Below are 23,695 nucleotides of genomic sequence, written 5' to 3'. Positions count from 1 at the left end.
CCTGACTGTCTGTTGCCAGGCGCTGCAGTCGTCTGCATGGGATTCCCACATGGCAGGGTTGATGTTGCCAGCCTTCATGCTACACTTGCAGACATCTTTGTAACGCATAATCACTACAATATACCAGCTAACTCCACAAAAGCTGAGAGCAATTAAGTGTAAAACGATATCTCACTACCTCTGGATCCTAGCTGTGTATGAAGCCAATTATACAGTTGGAGTGCAGCCAACACTTAACACAGCATGTTTGCTAGGCTTGGAAAGCAATCCAGGGTTTAGTTTCCATTTCATGACAGGTTTCAAGCAGCCACTTCTCTGGAAAAGCTGCCACTTCTCTGGAAAGAAAAGCAGATGACTCTGGAGAGCAGGGAGCTTTCTGTCCAGGGGGGCAATAGGCTAGTTTGAGAACTAGGGATGTACAAATCAGGCCATTTCAGTTTCTCATTTTAATATTAAGTTCAGTTGATCACATTTCTGCATCAGTTTGCATTTTTGTAAAATAGTGCATTGAAAAAGTCCTCACAAAAATGGATACTTATTTCCCCTAATATATACACTTTTTGCAAGATATTTCCCCTAATATGCATACTATTTTTATGCCTTTTTAACATTTACCCCTAAAATAGGCATTATTGGACACCTGTTTTGCTTGGAGAATAGCACTGCAAAATTCAGAGAAGTGAAAATTTTGAAGGAGGGCTGTGCTTCAGTTCACATATTGTTTCAGGAAGTGTAAATTAGGCAGATCCTTGATGGAATTTCCACTAATTCAGGTGATCAGATGTCATCAGGTGACATCACCACATTTGTTGCATTGATTTAAAAAATAATAATTTTTGAGTTGCAACAAAGGAATGTAAAGGGGTAACTAGTAACGAAAAGGGAAATGATATGTGCATAATATTAATAATAAATAAATCTTTAATACAGTCAAAGACCAGCAAGACATAATATTAATAGTAGCTAAACAACAGCAACAAAAACCCACCATTTCACATTATGGATGCAGTAACCGCCAGTACATGCATCTTAAAGTAAACATATAAGTTAATGCAAGCTCTCCAGATGTCCAAACAGGTATTTGCATGAAATTGATGTTTATAAGTATGTTAAAATATAGCCAGGGCAGTGAGGTCCTCAGACCACTGCATAATAGATGGGGGGTATTTATCCTTCGAGGCTCAAAGTATAAATGAGTTGAAGGGCCTTAATGCAAAATGGGTAGGTAATATGGGAACTGGGACCCAATTTCCCAGTGTTAGGACTCTGAGCAATTATTTAGTTGGCAAATGTCTGAGATGCATTCCACCCACAATATGCATTGGATTTTCGCCCGTCCTTGCGAATAAATGTTTGTCTACACCTAAACAAAAGCCAGTGGGTGTATTAAAGTAGGAAGCCTCTTTTGACAAACAGAAAACAGGAGGAAGGATGTTTCAGCGCACAGCTGCTGGGAGATGAGGTTACAATGCGAAGTTGAACAAAAGCAAAGGAAACAGATCCCTCCTGTGTGCAGGGAGATCGGAGCCAAGCAAGTAGCTGCTTGGTTGACATCACCGAGGCTGAGCATTGGATTACAACAAACAGGGACTTACTTGGCAAGGGAAGGGAGTGAGGAAACGCCTCCTGAGCCCTAGAAGTGCGACTGCAGTTTAGCAGCTATTAGTGCAAGGAAACTGTAAGTCTGAAACTGTGACTAAGCTGTCTGCTCTGGCCCTTTGACATTCCAAGCACACTCACGCTTGGGGGAATGTGTGGGTGACCGAGCCGCACTAGAGCCTTGAGTTTTAACATTTGGGGTTCCTAACCCGCCACACTGAGAGCTGTTGGAGCTTGGAGCCATCTTCTGTAAGTATAACTTTGCATTCTGAACAATGGTAGGCAGCCACCGCGTGGAGACCGTCGCTTTTATGCCACAAAACGTATGGTGTTATGTAGTGAAGGACAAGTAAAATCTCTTTGTGGGAGGACCCTGAGCAATAATCACTTTGTCCAGTGTCTGAGTTGAGTGGTTGGCTGGGGTTCTCCCTAGAACACATTTGTTTAAAATATCTCTTTTTCCGCATGAACTTTTCAGTGTGTGGCAGAATTGTGTTCACCATGAAATGTATAACAGCTGTGGGGGGAAAGCAATGTTCTAGTGATTTATCAAAGATTAAATGAAGGGAGCAACGGTGAAATGAAGGGTGAGAAAATAAAGCGAAGTTTTTACAAAACTGAAATTTAACTATTATTAAATCTACTAGTTTTGTGCATGTATTGTATTTGTGTGTGTGCATGAGAGTTGTTGGTTTTTTTTTGACTCTGGAAATAATTGTATTTTACATGGTACAGAATGACCATCATATTCTGCCAATGAAAGAGTTGGACAATGAGGAATTTTTCAATTTTATGGTTAAGAATATTGACACTATTGATTGTCAAACTGCTTCACCTGTTGTGAATGTTAACAACTGTCACCACCAATTAACGAGTGATTGAGAAGAGAAAGAACATTGTGGTGTTCACAATGGAATGAAGGCAAAAAGTTGGGCCTAAAAGGCAGGTCCAAACTGAAAAACTCTATTCTTCCTGGTAGCTAGCAAGCTCGCAAATATGTCTTATATATCATAATTTATTATTTATAACATTCAATTCCTGCCCCTTTGCCAAAAAGACTCTCAGAGTAGTAGCTTACAAAAGTTCATACTGAGGCAGTCCCTGCCTTCAAAATTCACAATCTAAAAAGACATGGCACACAAGGAAACAGGAATGGGAGGGAGGAGGAAAAAGCAAGCTCAAGCATTAATTCAACAAGTTACAGGTCTTATAAGTTCTTACATACAGTTCTTATGTATGAATATAAATTGCTGCTTACTTAGATATTTGATTTGTCAAACCTAGTGGTGCCAACTCTGACTTGCAGTAGCTCTCCAAAATTTCATGCAGAAGTCCTCCTTCCCCAACTCTGCTATCTGAGATGCTCTTAACTGACTTTCCAGATACTGAACTTGGAACCCTCCTCATACAGACCACCAGATCATGGGCTCAGTCACTGAACCATGGCTCTTCCCTACAGAGATCTGTTGACTGTGCAAATTAGACCCAGGTCTGACCAGTCCAGTGTTTCACCTACTTGAGTCTCTTCAACAGTTTTATCTCTTCTCTATATCCATCTTAATGTCTGTAGGAAAAAGTAATGGGTCCTTTGGCCTTGAAGTTTAGGCCCCCTCAATAATTCCTGTGATTAGAAAAGCACCTTAGTACCCTTTATGCTGAATCCCTGTGGATGGTATTGCAAGCACGTGACAATCAAAAAGAAAAGGAAAAAAACAACCTAGATGTACACAGGGGTGGAGCAAGGTGGGTGCGTTGGGTGTGGGCCGCCCCGGTTGCCACCCTGGAGTGGGGGTGACACTTGGCACGTGCCCCCCCTGCAACGCCCAAGACGAGCCTCACCGCTCGGAAAAAACGCACGCCAATGGCTTCCTCACAAACCTGCTCGGCGCACGCTTTCCTTTTTCTGGCTGGGGCGGAGGCGAGGGGCAGGCCAGGGAGCCCTGGCCTACCCCTTGCCCCCGCCTGCTCCGCAGCGCGCATGTGCGCTACGGAGTGGCGGCTCAGCAAACCCAACGAGCAAGTTGCGGAGCGAGGCAGCCTCGCTTCACAGCTTGCTCGTAAACCTGCTCGGCGCCGAGCAGGTTTGCGAGCAAGTTGTGGAGCGAGCGAGGCTGCCTCGCTCCGCAGCTTTCTCAGGGGGTTGCCGCTGCGGAGCGTGCATGCACCACCACAGAGCACGCGTGTGCATGCGCCACTTCATACAACACAAGCGGACTTCGGAGCGACACCCCGCCCCGGGGGGGGTGCCCCCCGGTTTGCTGCTCCGGGCAGCCAAGCGGCTTCGTTCGCCACTGGATGTACATTTCCAAAATATAAGATAAAAAACAAATAAAATAAAACCTACATAGTGCAACAATGTTTTGTGTTGTGTAGGCTCCTATGATGTAAGTAATGGGCCCTGCCTGCTAGCATGCTCCCTAAAATATCACTGGTTTGCTCATTTCTATATATAGGGTGCCCACATGGACTGGTTGCATGGCAAATGTCCAAAATTACCTTATAGCATATATTCAACACAAAAAAACAGTGACAATTTGTTGTTGACAAAGGACAGCTGGACATATAAAGGGATCCATTACCTTCAGTAGCTTAGGGCCTCATCAAACCTAAATCCGGCCCTGGTTTCCAGGCATGGGTCTGAAAGGTTTTTATTTTGTTCTGCCATTTCCCTGGGGGAAGCCACTATTTACTGCTGAATCAATCTGCAGAAAACCCAATTGATGTTTGTTCCTATTCAGTAGTAAACTGTGGGGTTTCCCGGGGAAATGGTGGGACCTCTTGGACTCCGTGCCTAGAGATCATGTGACGGACGGAAATAGTGAGGAGCCCTAGAAGTGGGCAGATCTAGATTCAAGCCTCCACTCAGCCATGGAGCTCACGAGATGACTTTGGGCCAGTCTCCATTTTTCAGCTTAACCCGCCTCACAGGGCTGTTGTGAGGATAGGATGAGGAGGAGAATGATATATGCCACCTTGAGCTGGAGGACAGGTGGGATATAAATATATAAAATCAATATTCTTTCATGAGCCTCTGAAGGATTTTTATATTCTCTTTAGGAATACCCACACTTATATTGCTTCTGTCCCACTATTTTTTTGACCAAGCAATAAGAATAAATAAGAATAAAAATGTGCACCCCAACCCTGAGCCCATTCCATTGTAACTATCCAACCTCCCAAAATTTCAACACCTCTTGCGATGGTTTGATCCCTTTCCGTTTTAACAGTACAAATTCTACAAACACCTTCCATATCTCCTCCCACTTTTAACCGTTGCAGTTTCCCTCAAAGAATGCTGGGAATTGTAGTTCCATGAAGCACCTGAGGATTCTTTTTTAGAGCTCCCAATTCCCAGTTTCCAATGCTTTCCTAGGGAATAGGCCTGACTGTTAAAGTATGTGGTGGTATAGATAGATACACCTTTTCTCTGAAGCGTCAAGTATTGATGCCTCCCACTAGAGGCAGTGAGAGATTTCACTTTCTTGGGTTCCATGATCACTGCAGATGGTGACAGCAGTCACGAAATTAGAAGACGCCTGCTTCTTGGGAGAAAAGCAATGACAAACCTAGACAGCATCTTAAAAAGCAAAGACATCACCTTGCCAACAAAGGTCCGTATAGTTAAAGCTATGGTTTTCCCAGTAGTAATGTACGGAAGTGAGAGCTGGACCATAAAGAAGGCTGATCGCCGAAGAATTGATGCTTTCGAATTATGGTGCTGGAGGAGACTCTTGAGAGTCCCATGGACTGCAAGAAGATCAAACCTATCCATTCTCAAAGAAATCAGCCCTGAGTGCTCACTAGAAGGACAGATCCTGAAGTTGAGACTCCAGTACTTTGGCCACCTCATGAGAAGAGAAGACTCCCTAGAAAAGACCCTGATGTTGGGAACGATGGAGGGCACAAGGAGAAGGGGACGACAGAGGATGAGATGGTTGGACAGTGTTCTCGAAGCTACTAACATGAGTTTGGCCAAACTGCGGGAGGCAGTGAAGGATAGGCGTGCCTGGCGTGCTCTGGTCCATGGGGTCACGAAGAGTCAGACACGACTGAATGACTGAACAACAACAACAGAGAAAGAAATAGCAAAACAGATTAATGACCTGGCCTGCACCTCCTCCAATGTTTATTCCGTGAAACAGGAGACGTCATGATGACCTTCAGATCTTGCCATCACCATGACTTATATCTTTAAAGGATTTCCTCTTTGGAACAAAAACTAGTCTACGTAGCATTTGTTGGACAGCTGTACTTCTGGAGCATCTGTACTGAGGTCATTTGTTCCATCGTAGAAATTCAGATAACAACAGTTACATCCTCCATCTATTCTATACCTATGGAACTGGCACTGTTTTGTAACCAGATATAGTTGTACTTCTGATACCTGCTCACCTAAAACCAATTTGTCCTTTCTAGGGCAACTTTGTTAAATTTTGAAATGTGAAGGATTATATCCAGCTTTTTAGTACCTGCATCAATTGCTTTCTTTTGATTCTGGAGATGAAAGTTTGATTAAAACAAACAAACAAAGTGGCGACGATTACATCCTTGCTCTGGAAGGCAGACCAGCTCATGTTTTCTTATTGGTGACGTTTTTCAGCTCGGAAGACTGCAATACACTAGTACTTGTCAGAAACCAAAGAAAATATATTGACTGAACATTAGGAACAAGCAGCTGCAAACAAGGAAACCCAGAGAAGTTTTAAAGTGCTGGATACAAGCCAAAATCATTAAAACCGTGGAGGGGGGGATTTTTCTATTAACTTCACTGTGTGGATTTTCAGCTAACTTACCAAAGACATTTCCGGTTCTCGGTCCATCTACTAGGGAAATTCCAGAATGAAAACTCAGCTGGATACAGGCTTATTTGCATACTTCGCAAGGAACCCAGGGGGCAATAATATAAAACGAATCAGTGAATATATAGCCCATTTTTTCCAAGCCAGAAGTAAAAATAAGGAGAAGACATTAGTGGGAAAGTTTTCCTACACCATCTTGCCACATGATTAGATATACAGAATCTCTACATTATGGACTTTAGCTGATATAACCATCATTCTTTGGAATTGGAAGATGGGTATATATTGTCATGAGTGTTCTCAGTATCTTGCCAAACTATTATTCCTGGGATTTCTTAGGGGATGCTAAGATGATATAAAATTAGTATAACTTTCTAAAGCAGATATGGCCCTAGTAGCAGCAATTGCACAGTATCTTATCCACCCTGACCCAGCAACAATACTACAATATCCTAACCAGAGCAGATTTTAGGGAGCTGAAGCATGAGGAGAGGAAGGGGAGATTCTGTTGTGCAGGTGGAAGTCAACTCATGCAGTGCTGGATACAACCATGATGTAGATGATTTTAAGTTTTCATTTCCCTTCCAGTTCCCCTTCAAGTCTTGCTTTCCCTTCGCACTTGTGGTCACAGAGTCCTCAAAAGGGTCCAGAATAAGTGTTTGCTAATGATTAAGGACCACATTTATCCTCCTTTCCTTTCTACTTCCTCTCCAGAACTACTTGGTGCCTTCTGGTGCATGGAGCTAGATGTCTGTCCTCAGCAGAAGGAAAATGAATTAAGTAAGGTATGTTCCCAACACACACACACACACACACACACACACACACACACACACAAGTTGTTGGCTGTATGCATGTGCAAGCGCTGTACTATTGCAGATATTCATATTTCGCAGTTTGAAGCAACTGGATGTGTAAAAACTGACTCCTTTTAGGAAATGAAACATTGTCAAGGCCCATAAGAACTGTCTTTAAAACAAAACAAAAGCACCATATGATGGTGGCCTTGGAGCAAGCAAGCGGATTTCAGCCAGCCATTTCACCAGCCCTTGCTATTGCAAATGCTCAAAGAAGTGGGGGGCCAGGCGGGCGGGCAGCCAGCCAGGTGCTGCGCTAGCCTTTCTTGTGCTTGCTGTGTGACATCCAGACACAAAAACTGTTGAGCTTTTTTTGTGCGAAAACAGAAAAAAATATGAAGCCCGGACACTGTTTCGGACAGCCAAATCCCTTTGGCCATTCTCCGTTGGGTCACAAAGGCCGGGGGCATCCTCTGTGCCCCTGAGAGGAGTCAGTGTGGGGAGGCACCTCTCAGCAGCTCAGAGGCAACGACAGCTGCTGCCTGGAGGATTCCCAAGGAGAGGGGAGAGGAGACTGAGGGAGGGTGTTCGAAAAAGGGTGAGAGGCTGCCAGCTCTGCAGGCAAGGGGTGGCATAACTGGGCTCCTGAGCCCCACAGGGGTGCCGCAGAAAGAATGTAGCTGGTCAAGGGAGCCGTGGACTCAAAAAGGTTGAAAACCTCTGGTTTAAGGACTCCACTTGGTGTGAAGTTGGTTTGAGAAACTGCATTGAACAGTAGTATTTTATAGCAAAGTACAAGAGACATTATGCACTTTTTTTTTTTACTTTTTTTATTAAAGATTTTCTTGGTTTACAAAAGTGTGTACAATGTCTCTCGCATTTTTCCATGTAACATTTTTACAGATCAATTTTGGTTGTTGAGACATTAGGCAGAAAGGGGGGGAGGAGGTGGGTGGGATGGGGGGGGAGGGTGGGGTAGGGAGGCGATGTTTCTATTTTCCTTGGTATATGTAGGGTTAGGTGTCAGCATCGTTTGTGTTGGTTCTCTGTTCGCTTGTGTTTCTTTGGCGCAACAGCATACAAATCAATATGGCTAACTTGATCCAAAACACCCACCCACCCCACTCACACAGAAAACCAAAGATCACCACAACCAACCACAAAGGAATATGCATTTTGAATAATATCATGTGAACACGGGAGTAAAAACCCAGCACTAGCGATGTGGTGAGTGCTACAAAGCATGCCTATCTTATTCATTCTGTATGCTGCATCAGACAGTTCTTGCCAAGTCAAATCATCTGTCCCACTCATTTGCAGCACTGCACTAGGACTGAAGCAAGGGATCTAAATATAGTCCTGAATTCTCTGCCTTATGAATAGTTCACTGTGTGTAGTACGGCAAGACTGCTGGAATTTACACTAACCCATCCTTGCTTCATTGAGGAACACTACACTCTTTTTTTTGGACATGCAGCATTTATTGTACATCCCTGATAAAATCAGGAATTTTCCAGCTCCTTCAAAGGAGCTCAGACAAAATGAAAGCATTGTTTTAAAACAAAAACAAAAAACCAAGATGAAGGAAAACAAACAACAGCATCTCGGGAGAGGAGAAAGCTCCCTGCTGCAACTCAGCATAACTTCATTCCATAGCGACACCCTCTTGGGTCCTACTTTATTTCTGCTTCCTGAGAGCTGCAGAGAGAACGAAGTTTTCTGCTTTCTACAGATGATTCATATTTCTTTTGTGGGGGAAACCAGAAGTTTTTCTTTTAGGAATAATTGATGGAGAAGTACCTACCAAACCGGGGTGGGGTGGGGTGTGGAGTTTATGTATGCTACCTCAGCTTCTTGAATGATTTATGCCCAAAGATGGAAGCAAGAAACAGTTCTGACAATGGAAGATTGGCAATTAAAATTAATGGAAGAATAAGAAATCAAGAAGAGAGACTTTTAAAAGTAGAATGGAGGAAATCTATTGACTACTTGAAGACACATTGGAAACAAATTAAAAATATTAGCGGGACTAATAAAAACACATGCAGTAAGAGACAATTAAGGGGAATATAAAGGGAAAATTATAAATATATTTGAATTGCATATACAGTAATAAAAAGATATGAAATAAATATCCACAGAAGGGAGGGGAGGGAAGTCAAGGGGGAAGGTAAATTAGATTTGTAAAGATTTCGTTTTTCTTGTTAAAATATTTATAAAAGCTGAAAACTTTTTTTAAAAAAATTCTTTTCTTACCAATGCTTTAAAACTCATCTCCTATGCAAAATAAATGTGCTGTTGGAAAGTTGCAAATTCTGCAGAATTCTGGAAGATCACACAGGGAGAAGGATGCTATCCTAAGCTTCTCCACAATCCCCAGAATGTTTATGAACTTTAAAAAGTTTCCTTTTGAAGAAAAGCGGATAAGGCCACAAACCAACAGCAACACAAGAATATTCACGCGGCACTTTTAAAAATTAAAAAGATGGCCGAGTTGCCTAATGCATTATGTTGAAGGAGCAGCACTGATGACTCGACCAGCACTCAATTCTCCAGAATGCTTGTCCACCTTTGGTTGCCACCCTGCACTAGGATCTCACCTAAAGCTCCTAGAAGCTGTCCGCATGAAGAGCAGCCACACCCTGGGTCAACTGGCTGGCTAAACCAGCTGAGGATAGCTAATAGATCTCAAACCCTTGGTGAGTTAGGGATTTCCCCTGCAGCGGATTGAGTGGACAAGACCAACAGTGGGTCCAATGGTCAAAAAGGAAGTTTCTGCATGTGCATGTGCTGTAGAAGGAAGTGAGAGGTAGTCCATCTAGGAGAAGGAAAACTCTGATCCTCAACCTCCGTGACCATGTGGGATGTAACACCTACACGGATCTGGAGTGGAGTCCCCAAGACGGTTGGATTGCGCCTTGGGCATCTCCTTCCAGCAACTCCTGAAGCCAAGCTGTTGCCAGACGTATTGCCCTGCCCCTTTCCGTTTTAACAGTACAAATTCTACAAACATTGTCCATATCTCCTCGAAATCATTTCTCCTGCGTATTCCCCGTCTTACCTTAATGGCACATGTTAATTTATTCTGAATAGCTATATCCCACACCTCTTTATACCATTCTTCCATTTTATATTCTGCTTGCCCCTTCCAATTCCTAGTGTCAGGGACATGCCCAGAAGAGAGGAATCTCCAGAGGAGGAGGAATTGGCTGCACCTGAGTCACCAAGAAGTAGGAGGCGGAGCAAGTGATTAAAGCAGAGGCGGGGGAGGACGTGGCATATATCTGGCTTTGGGATGGGTCAGAAGTCAGTTGAGTCAACTGACTCTGACGGCAAAGGATGAGTTGTGGAAGCTTGGAATGCTGTAAGCCTGTTATTGAGAAATAAACCTCAGCTACTTAAACTGCCAGCGTTCCGTGTCTTGTGTGGGAGAAGCGCTAAACCTGACACCTAGCTACCATAATTGGTGTAGTCAATAAATTTGTGAGCATGTCCTTGATAGCCTGCAAACCTTCCACCCCTTCAGCATCCTTTTTAAACCTGAAAAGGCAGGTAGGACTGGAAATGTTGGAAGAGAAGGGGGTGCTTAAGCCTTTCTCTTGTGAGCCTTCCAACCTTTCGATGCTTTAAATCAGTGGCTCCCAATTGGTGGTCACCGACCAACGGGGTCTGTGGTAGATACCCATCAACTGTCTGGGACATCTCATTTTGGGGGGCCGTGCTCTCATGCAAGTCACATGACTCATGCGGGAGGGAGCGTGGCCTGGAAGATGTGCATCCCGGTTTTGTGCCGAGGCTGTGTTGGAGGGTATGGTGGCACCATTCACAAGACTACCAGAGAGATAACATTTTCAAAAGTAGGGGGTCCATGGCTTAGCTTTTGAAAAACAGGGGGTACGCAGTACTTAGCTAACTGGGAACCACTGCTTTAAATGGTTGGTGTGCATGCATGCCAGTCCACATGTGCCTCCCTTGGGGAAAGAGGTCGAAAAAGAGAGAGTTGAGAATAGCTTTTTACAGCTCGTACCACCACAGCCCTTCTCTTGCTTTGGGGGGTGGCAATGTAATCCCATTCTTAATCCATCCCGCCATGTCCTCTGCTCTGACAAGGCTGAATGGGGCGAAGGATTCCATTCAGAACTTGCAGGGCAGAAAGAATTGCACATGTCTGTTTCACAGTTGAGGCTGTTGGATCTTAACTGTCAGGTCATTTAAAAAGCGGGTATGTGGCATGAGTATTGGGGGAAGGAAGTCTCTGGAATTAAGAGAACAGGGGAGGGGTACGCATGGGAACGAAGGGGAGCAGCTTCACACATTCATTCCCCATTAGGCCATTTATAGGCCAAGTTTAAAGCCTAGTTTAAGCTGCCACCCTTCTCTGAACTAAAAATGGCCACTGGCCAATGGCTGTCGTGGCACAAGATGTAGAGCGTCTGACTCACATCCACTGAGCGTGCCAGAACCTGAAGTGAAGGGAGAAAGCAAGCAAGGAGTAGACAGTCCAGGTGGTCGGAGTCACCGAACAGCTGAAGAGAGCAGGAGTGCTTATCAAGAAAACAGAAGCTCCCTTAAGTATATCTCCATACACTCCAGTTGCCCCTAGCAATGGGATTTCAGTGGGCATGTGCTAGGCAGTAGCTCCTGATTCTAAAAAGGAGAATAGGTGGTTAGGCTGAATTACAGGGTTGCTGCAAACCTACTGTTACGTTGTTAATGCTTTTCCCAATTCCCCTTCGCTGCAGTAAGTCCAGGACTGCTGAGCCTGCCAGTTTAACATTTGGAATGGCCGAGAATAAAAAGGTAACCTTACTCAAACAATGTCAGAAATGCCTCATCGACATGAATGGAGACATGTTAGATGCACAGGGCACATGTCTTCGCTGCAAAGCTGAGGAGCAGCAAAAGAATCAGAAAGGCAAGAGGTAAGGCAGGGTAGAACAGCAAGGTTTGGATTAATTTATAGAACTCACCAACTAGATGGCTTAAAAAAAACTAATTAGGCACGCCGTTGGAGAATGGATCTAATGGATCTATGAATAGCTATTAGCTATGTTAACTAATGTTAACTATGTTAACTATGGGACACGGATGGCACTGTGGTCTAAACCACAGAGCCTAGGGCTTACTGATCAGAAGGCCAGCGGTTCGAATCCCTGCGACGGGGCGAGCTCCTGTTGTTTGGTACCAGCTCCTGCCCACCTAGCAGTTTGAAAGAGGTACTATTTCTGGGTTAGCGGAATCTGTAACTTGAAGCGTCTGTAACCCGAGGTACCACTGTATATGGGACACAGGTGGTGCTGTGATCTAAACCACAGAGCCTGGGGCTTGCTGATCAGAAGGTCGGCGGTTCGAATCCACGTGACGGGGTGAGCTCCCTTTGCTCGGTCCCAGCTCCTGCCAACCTAGCAGTTTGAAAGCACGTCAAAGTGCAAGTAGATAAATAGGTACCACTCCGGTGGGAAGGTAAACGGCGTTTTCATGCGCTGCTCTGGTTTGCCAGAAGTGGCTTAGTCATGCTGGCCACATGACCTGGAAGCTGTCTGCGGACAAACGCCAGCTCCCTCGGCCTATAGAGCGAGATGAGCGTGCAACCCTAGAGTCGTCCGCGACTGGACCTAATCATCAGGGGTACCTTTACCTATGTTAACTAGACAAAGCTTCCACGCTCAGGGGCATGGGGAGGGGGAAATGGGGAGGGGAAAAACAGGCCCTGCTTATATACTTCCTATAACAACTTGGTTGGCCGATATGGGGAAGAGAATGCTGGACTGGATGGATCTTTGGTCTGATTTAGTTCTTGTTAAGTCTGGCTGGGGTTGGGTTTAAGAGAGAAAAGAGGAAGCTAGAGCATTCATTCAAAGACCCTGTGACTTAGCTGGGTAGCATGAGCATCAGCAGAGCACTTCTGCATGAGATCAAAGGTCCATTTCATCTAGCACCCTCTTCTCCCAATGGCCAGCCAGATGCCAATGGGAAGTCCACAAGCAGGGCATGAGCACAACAGCCCTCTCCCCACTTGTGCTTCACAGCAACTAGAGTATTACTCAATGCCTGAGAGTAATACTCAGCCATCATGGCTTGTAGCCATCGATACCCTCATCCCCCAAGACGTTCTTAAAGCCATCCCAAGTTAGTTGCTATGTGAGGAAGTACTTTGTTCTGTCTGTCCAGAATCTTTGAATATTCAGATTCACTGGATGACACTGGATATTATGAGAGAAGGAGAAAAACTCCCATCTAACTCCACACCACACACCTCTATCATGGCCTCCCTTTCTTGTCTTTTGTCTGAACTAACAAACTTGTAAATGCTTCCCTTTCCTGAACCCTTTCCATATTCTAAGCTGTAGTCTCTTAGCTTCTTTACCCAAATCCCAAGATCACTACTGTAGTCTGCTGGCAAAATTCACTTTTAAACAAAAAAAAATCAAACTTGGTTGGAATTTTATTTCTAACTTTCATTTTAAAAAATGCAGCAGTAGCATTGTTTTACATCATTTTCTATTTATGATCAAATACGCACCACATCTCTATATAAGTTAAAAGGTAAAGGCCCCCAGGACAGTTAAGTCCAGTCAAAGGCGATTATGGTATGCGGTGCTCATCTCGCTTTTCAGGTTGAGGGAGCCGGCATTTGTCCGCAAACAGCTTTCCGGGTCATGTGGCTAGCATGACTAAACCACTTCTGGTGCAATGGGACACTGTGATGAGTGCCAGAGCACATGGAAACACCATTTACCTTCCCGCTGCAGTGGTACCTATTTAACTACTTGCACTGGTGTGCTTTCAAACTGCTAGGTTGGCAGGAGCTGGGACAGAGCAATGGGAGCTCACTCTGTCACACGGATTCAAACTTCAGACCTTCCTATCAGCAAGGCCAAGAGGCTCAGTGGTTTAGACTACAGTGCCACCCGTGTCCCTACATCTCTATATGCAGATACTGACACCAGTCCTCAAAATTTAAATATTCAATGCCACCTCAGTTTCAAATGACTGTGGCTGTGACTTTTCACTCAGTTAAATATTCACGAAAGAACTGATCACACCTTTATATCCTGCAGATAAAGTTCTGGGCTTGTGTTACCAAGATAGTGCCAAGTAGGTGAAATGAGATTGCAAAACTGATCAGATCAGATCTAGTACACCTCCGTGGCCAATTTTCTTCTTATATGCATCTGCTTCTATTGACAAATTTTGAAATTTCAGAAGTGAAGCCAATGAAAGACCTCCTTGTGCTTGCTTCACACCTTTTATTCTCTAGTACCAACTTACCATTATGGGTGCTTCCAGATGATCTGTTTATTGTGCATTGATCCTGATTTGCTCACAGGGAGGCTAGACAATGTTGCATCGAAGCAAGTGATATCTTACCCTTTCCATTGCATTTGCTCCTAACATTCCATATCACAAAACATTAGATCTCTTGAGGAAGTAGGTTTGTTGCCCAAGAGCTCCAAATCAGCTTTCATTTGCCAGCATGTGAATCCTCCGTGGAAAAAACCCCACACCTTGATCTCCATTGTACCACCACCTCTGGCTCCAGGGGAAAACAAAGCAAAACTCAGTTATAGCTATCGCTCCAGAGCTTTTGGAGATCATCAACTGAAACATCAGATGAATTAGAGTGAGATACATTGCCACTTTCCCTCCTCACAGTACAAAAAAACATTTTCTTTCTAGTTGGTGTCCTACATTTCTTCCATCAGATTCTGATGGCCTTACTCTCAGGCTTAGCTCCAGCAAGATGGATGCATCATGTATCTTTGGACCTCAGTCTTGCTGCTTGAAAACCAAAAACAAATAAGCACCATTTCATGTGAGAACCTGTTTGTTTAAAGCAGCTTCCCATATAGTTGAGCCAATCGACATGCCGCTTGTTGAGAGCGACCACAACCTGCTGCAGAACATGTGAACCTTGTCAAGATCCCATGTTTTACTGTAATGGGAGTTAAACATAACCCAAAGACTCCATCTGCTGGCCATACAATGTACTCAGTCCAGCACACCAGACTTGCCTCTTCTCTTTCTTAACTGGAGCCCCAGTATTTCCTAACTAGAATGCTAATATTTCATCTCCAAAGATATTCCATGAGCAATGAGTCCTGTCAAAATCTATCTAGCAAAATAGGACGCAGCCCACAAAAGTGTATCTTACAAGAAATTTATCATTCTATAAGGTGCCATTGGACTCTGTTCCTCTGGAACTACTTAAAATAGTAATCTCCCGAGAGGACTTTTATGTTTTCCAACAAATATATTTATAAGTTATTTACCATGCCTTTTTTCTTATCAAAATCAAGGTTATTTAACACATATCAAATACTAAACAAAAACCAGTGATAGAAAATAGTGCATGAATTCTGGGAGGGGGTGAGATGGTCCCAGCCCCTCCTATGGATGACTTCATTAGCTATGGTACTTCATTGCGAAAGCCATGGTGGGTAGAGGACAATCTAGTTAAAAATGGAAGGAGTCAGAGAAGCTTTTCACAGTTTATTGTGGACACAGTGCTGCAAGACTTTCACACTGTGCACACAATGTTGTCATCAAAATGCCACACACACACACACCCCGCAACCCAGACTTACCACTTCCACATGTATTTTCCACAGATATGATGAATCCAGATTAAACAGGAAAATAATATGGGACATCACTTTGATGAGGACATTGCCATGTGGAAAACACGGTGCAAAACATGCTTGCATGAGCAGCACCAAGACCACAGTGAGCTGCTGTGGTATGGAGGCACCCAGAGTGTCAGATGAAGAGAGTGTGGTTGATGTGCAAAACAAAACAAAACAAAAGTTTAGTAAGTGGTTTGTTGAGACCTCCAGCATTTTTCAAGTGCCCTAATGAATATTTTGAGAACTGAGGCAATAGGGTGTCTAGATGCAAAGAAAGGACATCTTTAAACGTCTACAAGAAGAGAACAAGTGCAGCTTGTTATGTAGCGATGGGGGAAAGCTGCTTCATGGTGCATTTCTAAGTTATTGGCACCAACGCAACATTCTCAATATATGTTGCCAGAAATACTACCAGCAAATGACTAGTATCTGTAGTAGCTGCTGTGAAAGCTTGCAATGAGATGAGAAAACACATGTTCTCTTTAGTCCTCTCCTGACAACTTCCCTCATTTTTGCAATTCATTGCAGGCTTTATGGTGGGATTGTTGCAGCTTTGACAGTTATTTGTTTTTAATTTGGGTCCTGAGGGTGTCTTTTAATGCTAGGTACATGTGCCCTGCCCTTTTCTGAAAGCTTCCATCTCACTGGTCCCTGATTGCTGTTCTTGAATACAGCTGTTAGGTCAACTCTGTGTCACCTTCTCATACCAATGTAGCAACCTGATCAGTTGGGTTTGTCAGAGATTATAGCATGCTTCTTTCAGGGAGTAGCTCCAAAAGGACAACACCACAACTCAGAATGTAGGCGTGTATTCTCAGATCCTGAAAAAAGATAAATCCAGATCTGGACAAGAGGAAAGACAGTGTGAATACTACGGACTTCAGGAGTTCAGTTCAGGTCTTTCCATTTTGGACTGCAGACAGATAATATTTCTTGAGGTGGCAGAATGCCCCGGTTGGAGAAAGGGTATCTTTATAATGCTGAAGGTGAATACATTTCTCAAGGGTAATCAGTTTTTAGCTCTGTGTTCCTTTAGCTCCTCATCAATCATGGACTTTACAGCTGCGCTTTGGGTGGAGGACAGGGGAGAAATGATGTTTATGCCTGGCAGTATTTTTGTACTAAATCTGCTGAGCTTAGTAGGGTGGCAGGGCCAATAATAATAATAATAATAATAATAATAATAATAATAATAATAATAACAACTTATTTGTACCCCACCCATCTGGCTGGGTTTCCCCAGCCACACTGGGCGGCTTCCAACAGATATTAGGATACATATTAGGATAACCTGTATATTGAACATTAATCCCAATGGTGGCCAGCTTTTTTGGTTTCTGTGTTGCATGTTCTCATAGGTGTGAGGTACGATGGTGATGCCACTGTGCCAGCCCAGCCCTGTGCCCTAATCTTTGGGGCTGCAGGAAGCAGGACACCAAAGAACATTGAGAGAGCCAGGCACTTTCACGATTCTCCCTCAATCTGCTCTTAAAAATTCACAGCAGCCATGAGAGACTGAAATCAGGAGTGGCAGCCTGGCTGGAGTGCAGAGATGGGCTGTTCCCTTCCTTCCCCAAAAGCAGGTGATGTGCAGGACTAGGAGAGAAATTTGGTTCAGTTCACCTTTAAAGGTGAATCGACCTAATTTATGCCTTCTGAAACAATACATGAAGCAAAGCATTGCCATCTTTTGAAAGCTGCACTTTTCTGAATTTTGCAGTACAATTCTCCAGCCAAGAATATGCATGTCTGTTGGTGAAAACAGCAAACAAAAAGGCACTGTATTAGGGAACATTGCTTTGCAAATATGTGTTTATTAGGCAAAGTTGTATATTTTAAAGAAATGTGCATATTAGGAGAGATTTGTACTAAACTGAAGAAGTTTCATGAGGACTTTTAAGAATTGCCACCTGTTGTGGATATGTGGAGAACTCAGCTTAAGAATAGAAAAAAGAGAAACCAACATTGACAGAGCCACCCATTCCTACTTCCCATTTTCGTGAAAATGGAAGGCAATGGAAGTGAAAGTAGCCTCTTCCCCTGCCAGCCCTCCACTCCTGCTTTTAGCCTTTTGTGGGTACTTTTCATACCCCCCCCCAAAAAAGGAAGGAGGAAGAATCATAGCAATGGAGTGCCCAAGCCCTGGCCCCAATATACAGGACTGGGTTTACTGTACTGGCATCCTAAGAGGCTTTCTGTTTTCCAAATTGTATCTGGCACTTCCTACCGAGCTAGATGGACACGTGGTCTGCCAGTAGGAATCTCCTCTTAAAAGCAGTGGGTCTGGCTTGCAGCTCCTGAACTATATGGAGGAAGTGGAAAGGCATAATTTCAAAATGGCTCCTTAATTACATTGGCTAGTTACAGTGGCTTCACATACTTATGAATTGTTCAATGAAAATGGACCTCGTGCCCCTTGACGTTTACCCAACCGTGCACATCTCCCTTACACAGGGATCCTGCCTCATACAATGTGAATGAGATGATGGAGACCGAGCCTGCTTATTCTGACTTCATCAGCTGTGACCGGAGCGGCCGGAGAAACGCAATACCCGACCTTCAAGGAGATGCAGCTGCTCTCAAACTGGAGAAACTGGCAAGCACCATGGAGGATATCGCTATTGCAGGGGATGGTGAGTCCCTCTTTGCTAGTCCAACCTGAGCTGCTTCTCAGGCAGCTGATCTAATCAGGAAGCTCAGATGAACATGTTCTCTGCAAAACACACAGGCAGGGCTTATCTAAATCACCCACAGTGTATACCAGCTGCATCATGTAATGCAGATGGGACATAGGTATATGCTACTAACATCCAACTTCCCACACTTCTTAACACATTGATGAAGAGCCAGTATTCTGCTAGTGCCACTGAACCATTGGCAATAGCCACACTAGCTTTATTTGCTAAATAAATCAATTTCCCTCGGATTCAATTCACACAACTCTCCGTTTGATCCTTTATTTTTACAGAAAACCAAGATTCGGCCGATGCTACCGAGAAGGAATCTGAGCTGACTCCTGAGAGCCAAGACGGCAGCCCAACCTTGTGAGAGCTCTGATTTAGGCTGCGGAAGGGTGGACGACAACAACTACAGCTCTTCCATCTGTTAAGAAACAAAATTGCAATAAGGAGTCCCCACTTAAAGGTTTCTGCCATGGCCATCTGGCTTTCACAGTCACTTTCTGTGGCAGCTGGTACCTTCAGAGAACTGTCTCTCTCTCACTCTGCAACACTACACACCAAGATATGTTTAGTGACTTGAGCCACTCAGAGAGCCTTTTGGCAACTATTTTCCTGTATAGGACAACACAATTTCAGTAATAATATATAGACTTCAGATTTTATCGTACAAGGTACATTTTGCTCACACGACAAACTATTATTTATTTCTATCTCCCTGTAGATTGTTAGGTGACATGGTATATATCTCACTTGTGCACATGCCGCATCTCAGAAGTGCTGTTATTTTTTGGGCTGTGAACATTGGTGAAGAGAAGTATAGGAAATAATCTGCCAGCCACTTCTCCAACATGAACACCACTGAAACCAATGAAGTTTGGTTCTTTTGTTGCATAAGGGCAGGTGCAGCCTTGCACAACACTAATTCAGTTCAATGACAATTCCACAGGAAGTGTTCTCCATGAAAGAGGCACCAATGACATACCACTTCTGCTTACATCACTTCTTCTTTCTGGTATGCAGAAAAGGATTTCAGAGGCACAAACCAGTGGATTCAAAAACTGGTTTGTGTGTGCTAAAAAGAGAAGGCAGCGCTACTTTGAGCTAACTCATTACCAAGTTCCAATGCCTCCTGTTAAATTGTTGCATCCTGTTAAAGAGTTGTATCTTGTGGTGAAACTTGTATGCAGATCCATAAACCTGTTGCCCCCCCAGCAATTAAAACTAAATGAGTTCTTCATTCATGTGTTTTGCTCTTTTCTAGCACTTTATGTCCCAGACTAATAATAATAATAATAATCAATTTTTATTTATACCCCGCCCTTCCTAGCCAAAAACCGGGCTCAGGGCGGCTAACACTAATTAAAATCACAGCAAAAACATAAAAACAATCAATTTAAAATACAGATTAAAATACAAATTTAAAAATTCAAAATTAAAACTGCAGTCTCATTTTCAAATAGCCCACCAATAAAAAAATGAAGCATAAGTATCAAACAGGAACCAACCCAAAGGCCAGGTGGAACAGCTCCATCTTGCAGGCCCTGCGGAAAGATGCCAAATCCCGCAGGGATTTCATCTGGTCTTATAACCAGTGCTTTTTTTTCTTAAAAGAAATGTTTAGGGGTACTCTCATTTTCCTACTCATATGGAAATACTGCCCCTCAATGAGGCCAAACTTAGATTCACAAAATGTTTAGGGGTATGCGTACCCCTGCATACCCGTACCCCTGCGTACCCCCAGAAAAAAGCACCACTTATAACCCAATCTGAACTATGAGTGTGCCAGGAAACGTTTGTGTTAATTGGAGCACCCCAATTCCTATGACAATATAAGTTACTGCTGCAGTGCTGCAGGGACAGATATTTACGATCGGAGTACAGACAGCCATGTCTATCCATGGAATATGGCAGGATTCTCAAACTGGCCTCTGGGGGCATTAAAACACTGGTCTATGTGCGCACACCTCAAGCAGGGTGGGGTGGAAATGGTAGCTGGCTGCCCCCTCACAGCAACACGATTTTAGCTGCATTGAGTGTGGCAATCTAAGAACAAAAGAACTTTGTTGGATCAAATCCAAGGCTATAGCCCAGCATTGTTTTGCCCAGCAATGAGCACGACATGATAGCCATAGCCCTCTCCTGTTGCTGGTATTCAGAGACATACTGCCTTGATTATATACTAGTACTAGCCATTGAATATCTTGTTCTCCATCAATTTGTCTAATCTCATTTTAAAGCCATCTTAAATTGTCGGCCATCTCCACTACAGTCTGTAGAAGTGAATACCACAGATTAACTCTGTGCTGTAGGAAGTTCTTCCTGTTGTGTGTCCTGAATCTATCCCCATTCAGCTTCACTGGATAACCCTGGATTCTAGTTATTATCAGGGAGAGCACAAAAATTATTTCTATATTTTCTCCACACCATGCATTAATTTTATACAACTGTCTGTCGTGTCTGTCCATACACTTCTAAACTAAGCAGCTCTGAACATTGTAATATTTCCTCCTAAGAGAGTTGCTGATCATTTTGACTGCTCTGTTCCAGTTCTACATTCTTTCTTTCTAGAAATATATATTAAGTTTTCAAATTTACAGTTCTCAAAGAAAGCACCATTGCCCTATGTAACACAGGAACAGGGTTGGGGTGGGGATAAAGGGAGTAGAAGAGAAAAAATGGGAAAGGGGGGTCAACAAGACAACATTCATTAACACTATATAAGAAAACGCAGAAAAACTGACAAATATGACTGTTGTTAAGGGATGTGATGGGATAAAAGGAGATGTTTACAGTTATGAATTTAAGAAATTATTTCTATATTATTTTGAGAAAACTGTACACAGTGTCAAATACACACTGTCTACTGGCTTACTCCTATCCATATGAAGGACCTACTCAAATAATTCTAAAGGTTTACTGAGACTGGACTTACCATTGCGGAAGCCTTGCTGATTCTTCTTCAGCAAGGCATGTTCTTCTAAATGCTTGATATCATTTTTGTCTTTCATATCTTCCAGTAATTTACCCAGAATAGACATTAAGCTACTGGGTATGTAATCTTACACACAGACACACACTCCACCAACCTCCAGATCCACTGTAAAATTGGTGTTAACATTGGCAGCTGTCCAGTCCTCTAGTACATTAGGCCAAATGACACATTTCTGTTATAAGATCAGCAATCCACATATGCTTTAAAAACACTTGGGTGGATACCAGCGATGTGTTAATTTTTAATTGACCAGTAATTCATTTAACTTCATCTATTGCCAACACTATTTGCGTCAGCTCTTCAGACCTACTACTTCCTGCAGAAGTCAGTTCAGGCTATCTACTACCTCAGGCATAGGCAAACTCGGCCCTCCAGATGTTTTGGGACAACAATCCCCATCATCCCTGACCACTGGTCCTGTTAGCTAGGGATGATGGGAGCTGTAGTCCCAAAACATCTGGAGGGCCAAGTTTGCCTATGCCTGATCTACCTCAATTCTTCCATGGTAAATCAGACTCAAGCGTTGGAGTGGGACTATTAGATCATCTAATACAACTGTCTATTCAATCCAATCTCTCTCGGTAACATGCCAGTCACTCCTTCCCCTTCCAGAAAGCCAAGAGGCTTTGTGTTGCCTCTTTCAGTAAGAAAACAGTCTCTGCCCTTTCTCCTTGCCCTTTAATTGGGGTGAAGAGTTAAGAGGGTGGTGTCAATAAAGAAGAGCTTTCTGGATCATAACCAACAGCAATTACCCTGTTCAGCAAAATGAGTTTTCCTGTTTCAGTCTCCTATGCAAACCCAAAATGGGGAACAAGAGGGACAGTAGGTTATTCACTAGTAACTGTGATATCACAGGAGATATGCTAAACATAGTGCTTCTAGCCTGTTAAGTATGCCTGGGTTAAGTATTATATTTAGCCAAATCCCCTGTGAGCTGGTTCCAAGCTACTTCAGCATGAAGTTTTAGTGGGGAGTTAACATACGAATATCATTTGCCAATGGTACTGAAATATCATGCTCCTTTAAATCATGTAACATCCTGTTTTCCAAAGGCATTTCCCACTGAATGACATGCAGCCATTTATTATATCCGGGTTATATAGTATTTCCTAGTTCCTTACTATATAGCCTGGCAACCAAAAGCTGGTGGATCTTGCATATGTAGCTGTACAGAAAGATGTGAATATTCAGTTTCAGACTTCATAGAATCAGAGATTCTATGTAGAGCGGGAAAGGACCTTGAGGGTTATCTAGTCCAATTCCCTGCAATACATACATGAAGGATGACCATCCAGCCTCTGCTTAAAAGCCTCCAATGGAGACTCCACCACCTTCCAAGGCAGTCCTGTGCTTGTCAGTTGGCCTGCATTACATTGGCTTTCCAAAGCACTGTGTTACCTGCTGGAATATTTGGTGATGCAGTGACCATTCAAACTCTTACAAGTTTTATCTGCTCTATCTACTGGCAACCACTTGGTCCCCCTTGCAAGATGTTTCCCTTTGACTGATGTCCTTTTTGGACAAAAGATTCAAAGCAAATTCCAAAACTGATTGGATTATTTCAGGCCAATCTGGATAGGAACAAAGGAAGTTGCCTTATACAAAGGCTGGACCAAATATCCTGCACATCTTTCATAGGACCCTTCGCTATCTGGTGAAAGTTAGATGGTATCAGTGATTGGGGAGTGGGGTAGGCAAAACACACACACACACACTTTAAGGCAGGACTGAGCTTACTTTAAAGATGAGATGGCCCATTGTTATTTTTTTTAAGAAACAAAAAGCAAAGCTTCAACGTTGCTTCAAGCAGTGGCTTGGCAGCCAACAGCCTGGCATTTCCATTTGGGGTTTATGCCCCAGGAAAAATGATACCACATCATGATGTAGCATCTTCCCAGGATCATTCTTTTGGGGTGTGGGGAGAGAAATGGCGGCTCTCATTAGGACCTCTGGCAATGAAGGATCTTCCCCATTACCCCCCTTTTCACTGGAAATGCCAGGGCTATCCACCCATGGCTTCTTTCTAAGTAAAAAGAATGCCCAAGAGTCTGTAGTTGTGGAGCAGTGACATGGAAACAGCGTGTGCAGTGCTGCTTAACCCTTTTCTTTCTTCCCTCCCCCAGTTGCTTTCCTATACTCAAACTCACAGCCACTTGAGGCAGCTTTTAATTTCTTTTTAAAAAAAGAAGCAGCTGCAACA

The 23,695-nt window shown here is 43.4% G+C and overlaps 1 protein-coding gene across 2 annotated transcripts; it reads left to right on the top strand.

Moving 5' to 3' along the window:
- The first annotated feature begins 1,506 nt into the window (after positions 1-1,506).
- Positions 1,507-19,708, top strand: PKIG (cAMP-dependent protein kinase inhibitor gamma). Of its 2 annotated transcripts, XM_033153447.1 has the most exons (5): positions 1,507-1,848; positions 7,113-7,183; positions 11,938-12,117; positions 18,277-18,455; positions 18,791-19,708. In XM_033153447.1, the coding sequence occupies exons 3-5, from the start codon at positions 11,978-11,980 to the stop codon at positions 18,868-18,870; spliced, it is 399 nt and encodes a 132-aa protein (XP_033009338.1). In that variant the 5' UTR covers positions 1,507-1,848; positions 7,113-7,183; positions 11,938-11,977; the 3' UTR covers positions 18,871-19,708. The 2 variants fall into 2 exon arrangements, with proteins under 2 accessions (XP_033009338.1, XP_033009339.1); XM_033153448.1 differs by lacking the exons at positions 1,507-1,848; positions 7,113-7,183 and adding an exon at positions 11,316-11,417.
- Positions 19,709-23,695: the final 3,987 nt, after the last annotated feature.

This window comes from Lacerta agilis, chromosome 6 (assembly GCF_009819535.1).
Source record: "Lacerta agilis isolate rLacAgi1 chromosome 6, rLacAgi1.pri, whole genome shotgun sequence".
NCBI classification, from domain to species: Eukaryota; Metazoa; Chordata; class Lepidosauria; order Squamata; family Lacertidae; genus Lacerta; species Lacerta agilis.
Note: the sequence above shows the minus strand (reverse complement) of the source record. Positions and strands in the feature narration are given on the sequence as shown.

What these genes read in the sequence shown, in the direction of transcription:
- PKIG (XM_033153447.1), top strand. Translation starts at nt 11,978, where the DNA reads ATGGCCGAGAATAAAAAGGTAACCTTACTCAAACAATGTCAGAAATGC. An exon ending in AAGAATCAGAAAGGCAAGAG is followed by an intron (nt 12,118 to 18,276) that starts GTAAGGCAGGGT and finishes TCCCTTACACAG; the next exon opens with GGATCCTGCCTCATACAATG. An exon ending in TATCGCTATTGCAGGGGATG is followed by an intron (nt 18,456 to 18,790) that starts GTGAGTCCCTCT and finishes TTATTTTTACAG; the next exon opens with AAAACCAAGATTCGGCCGAT.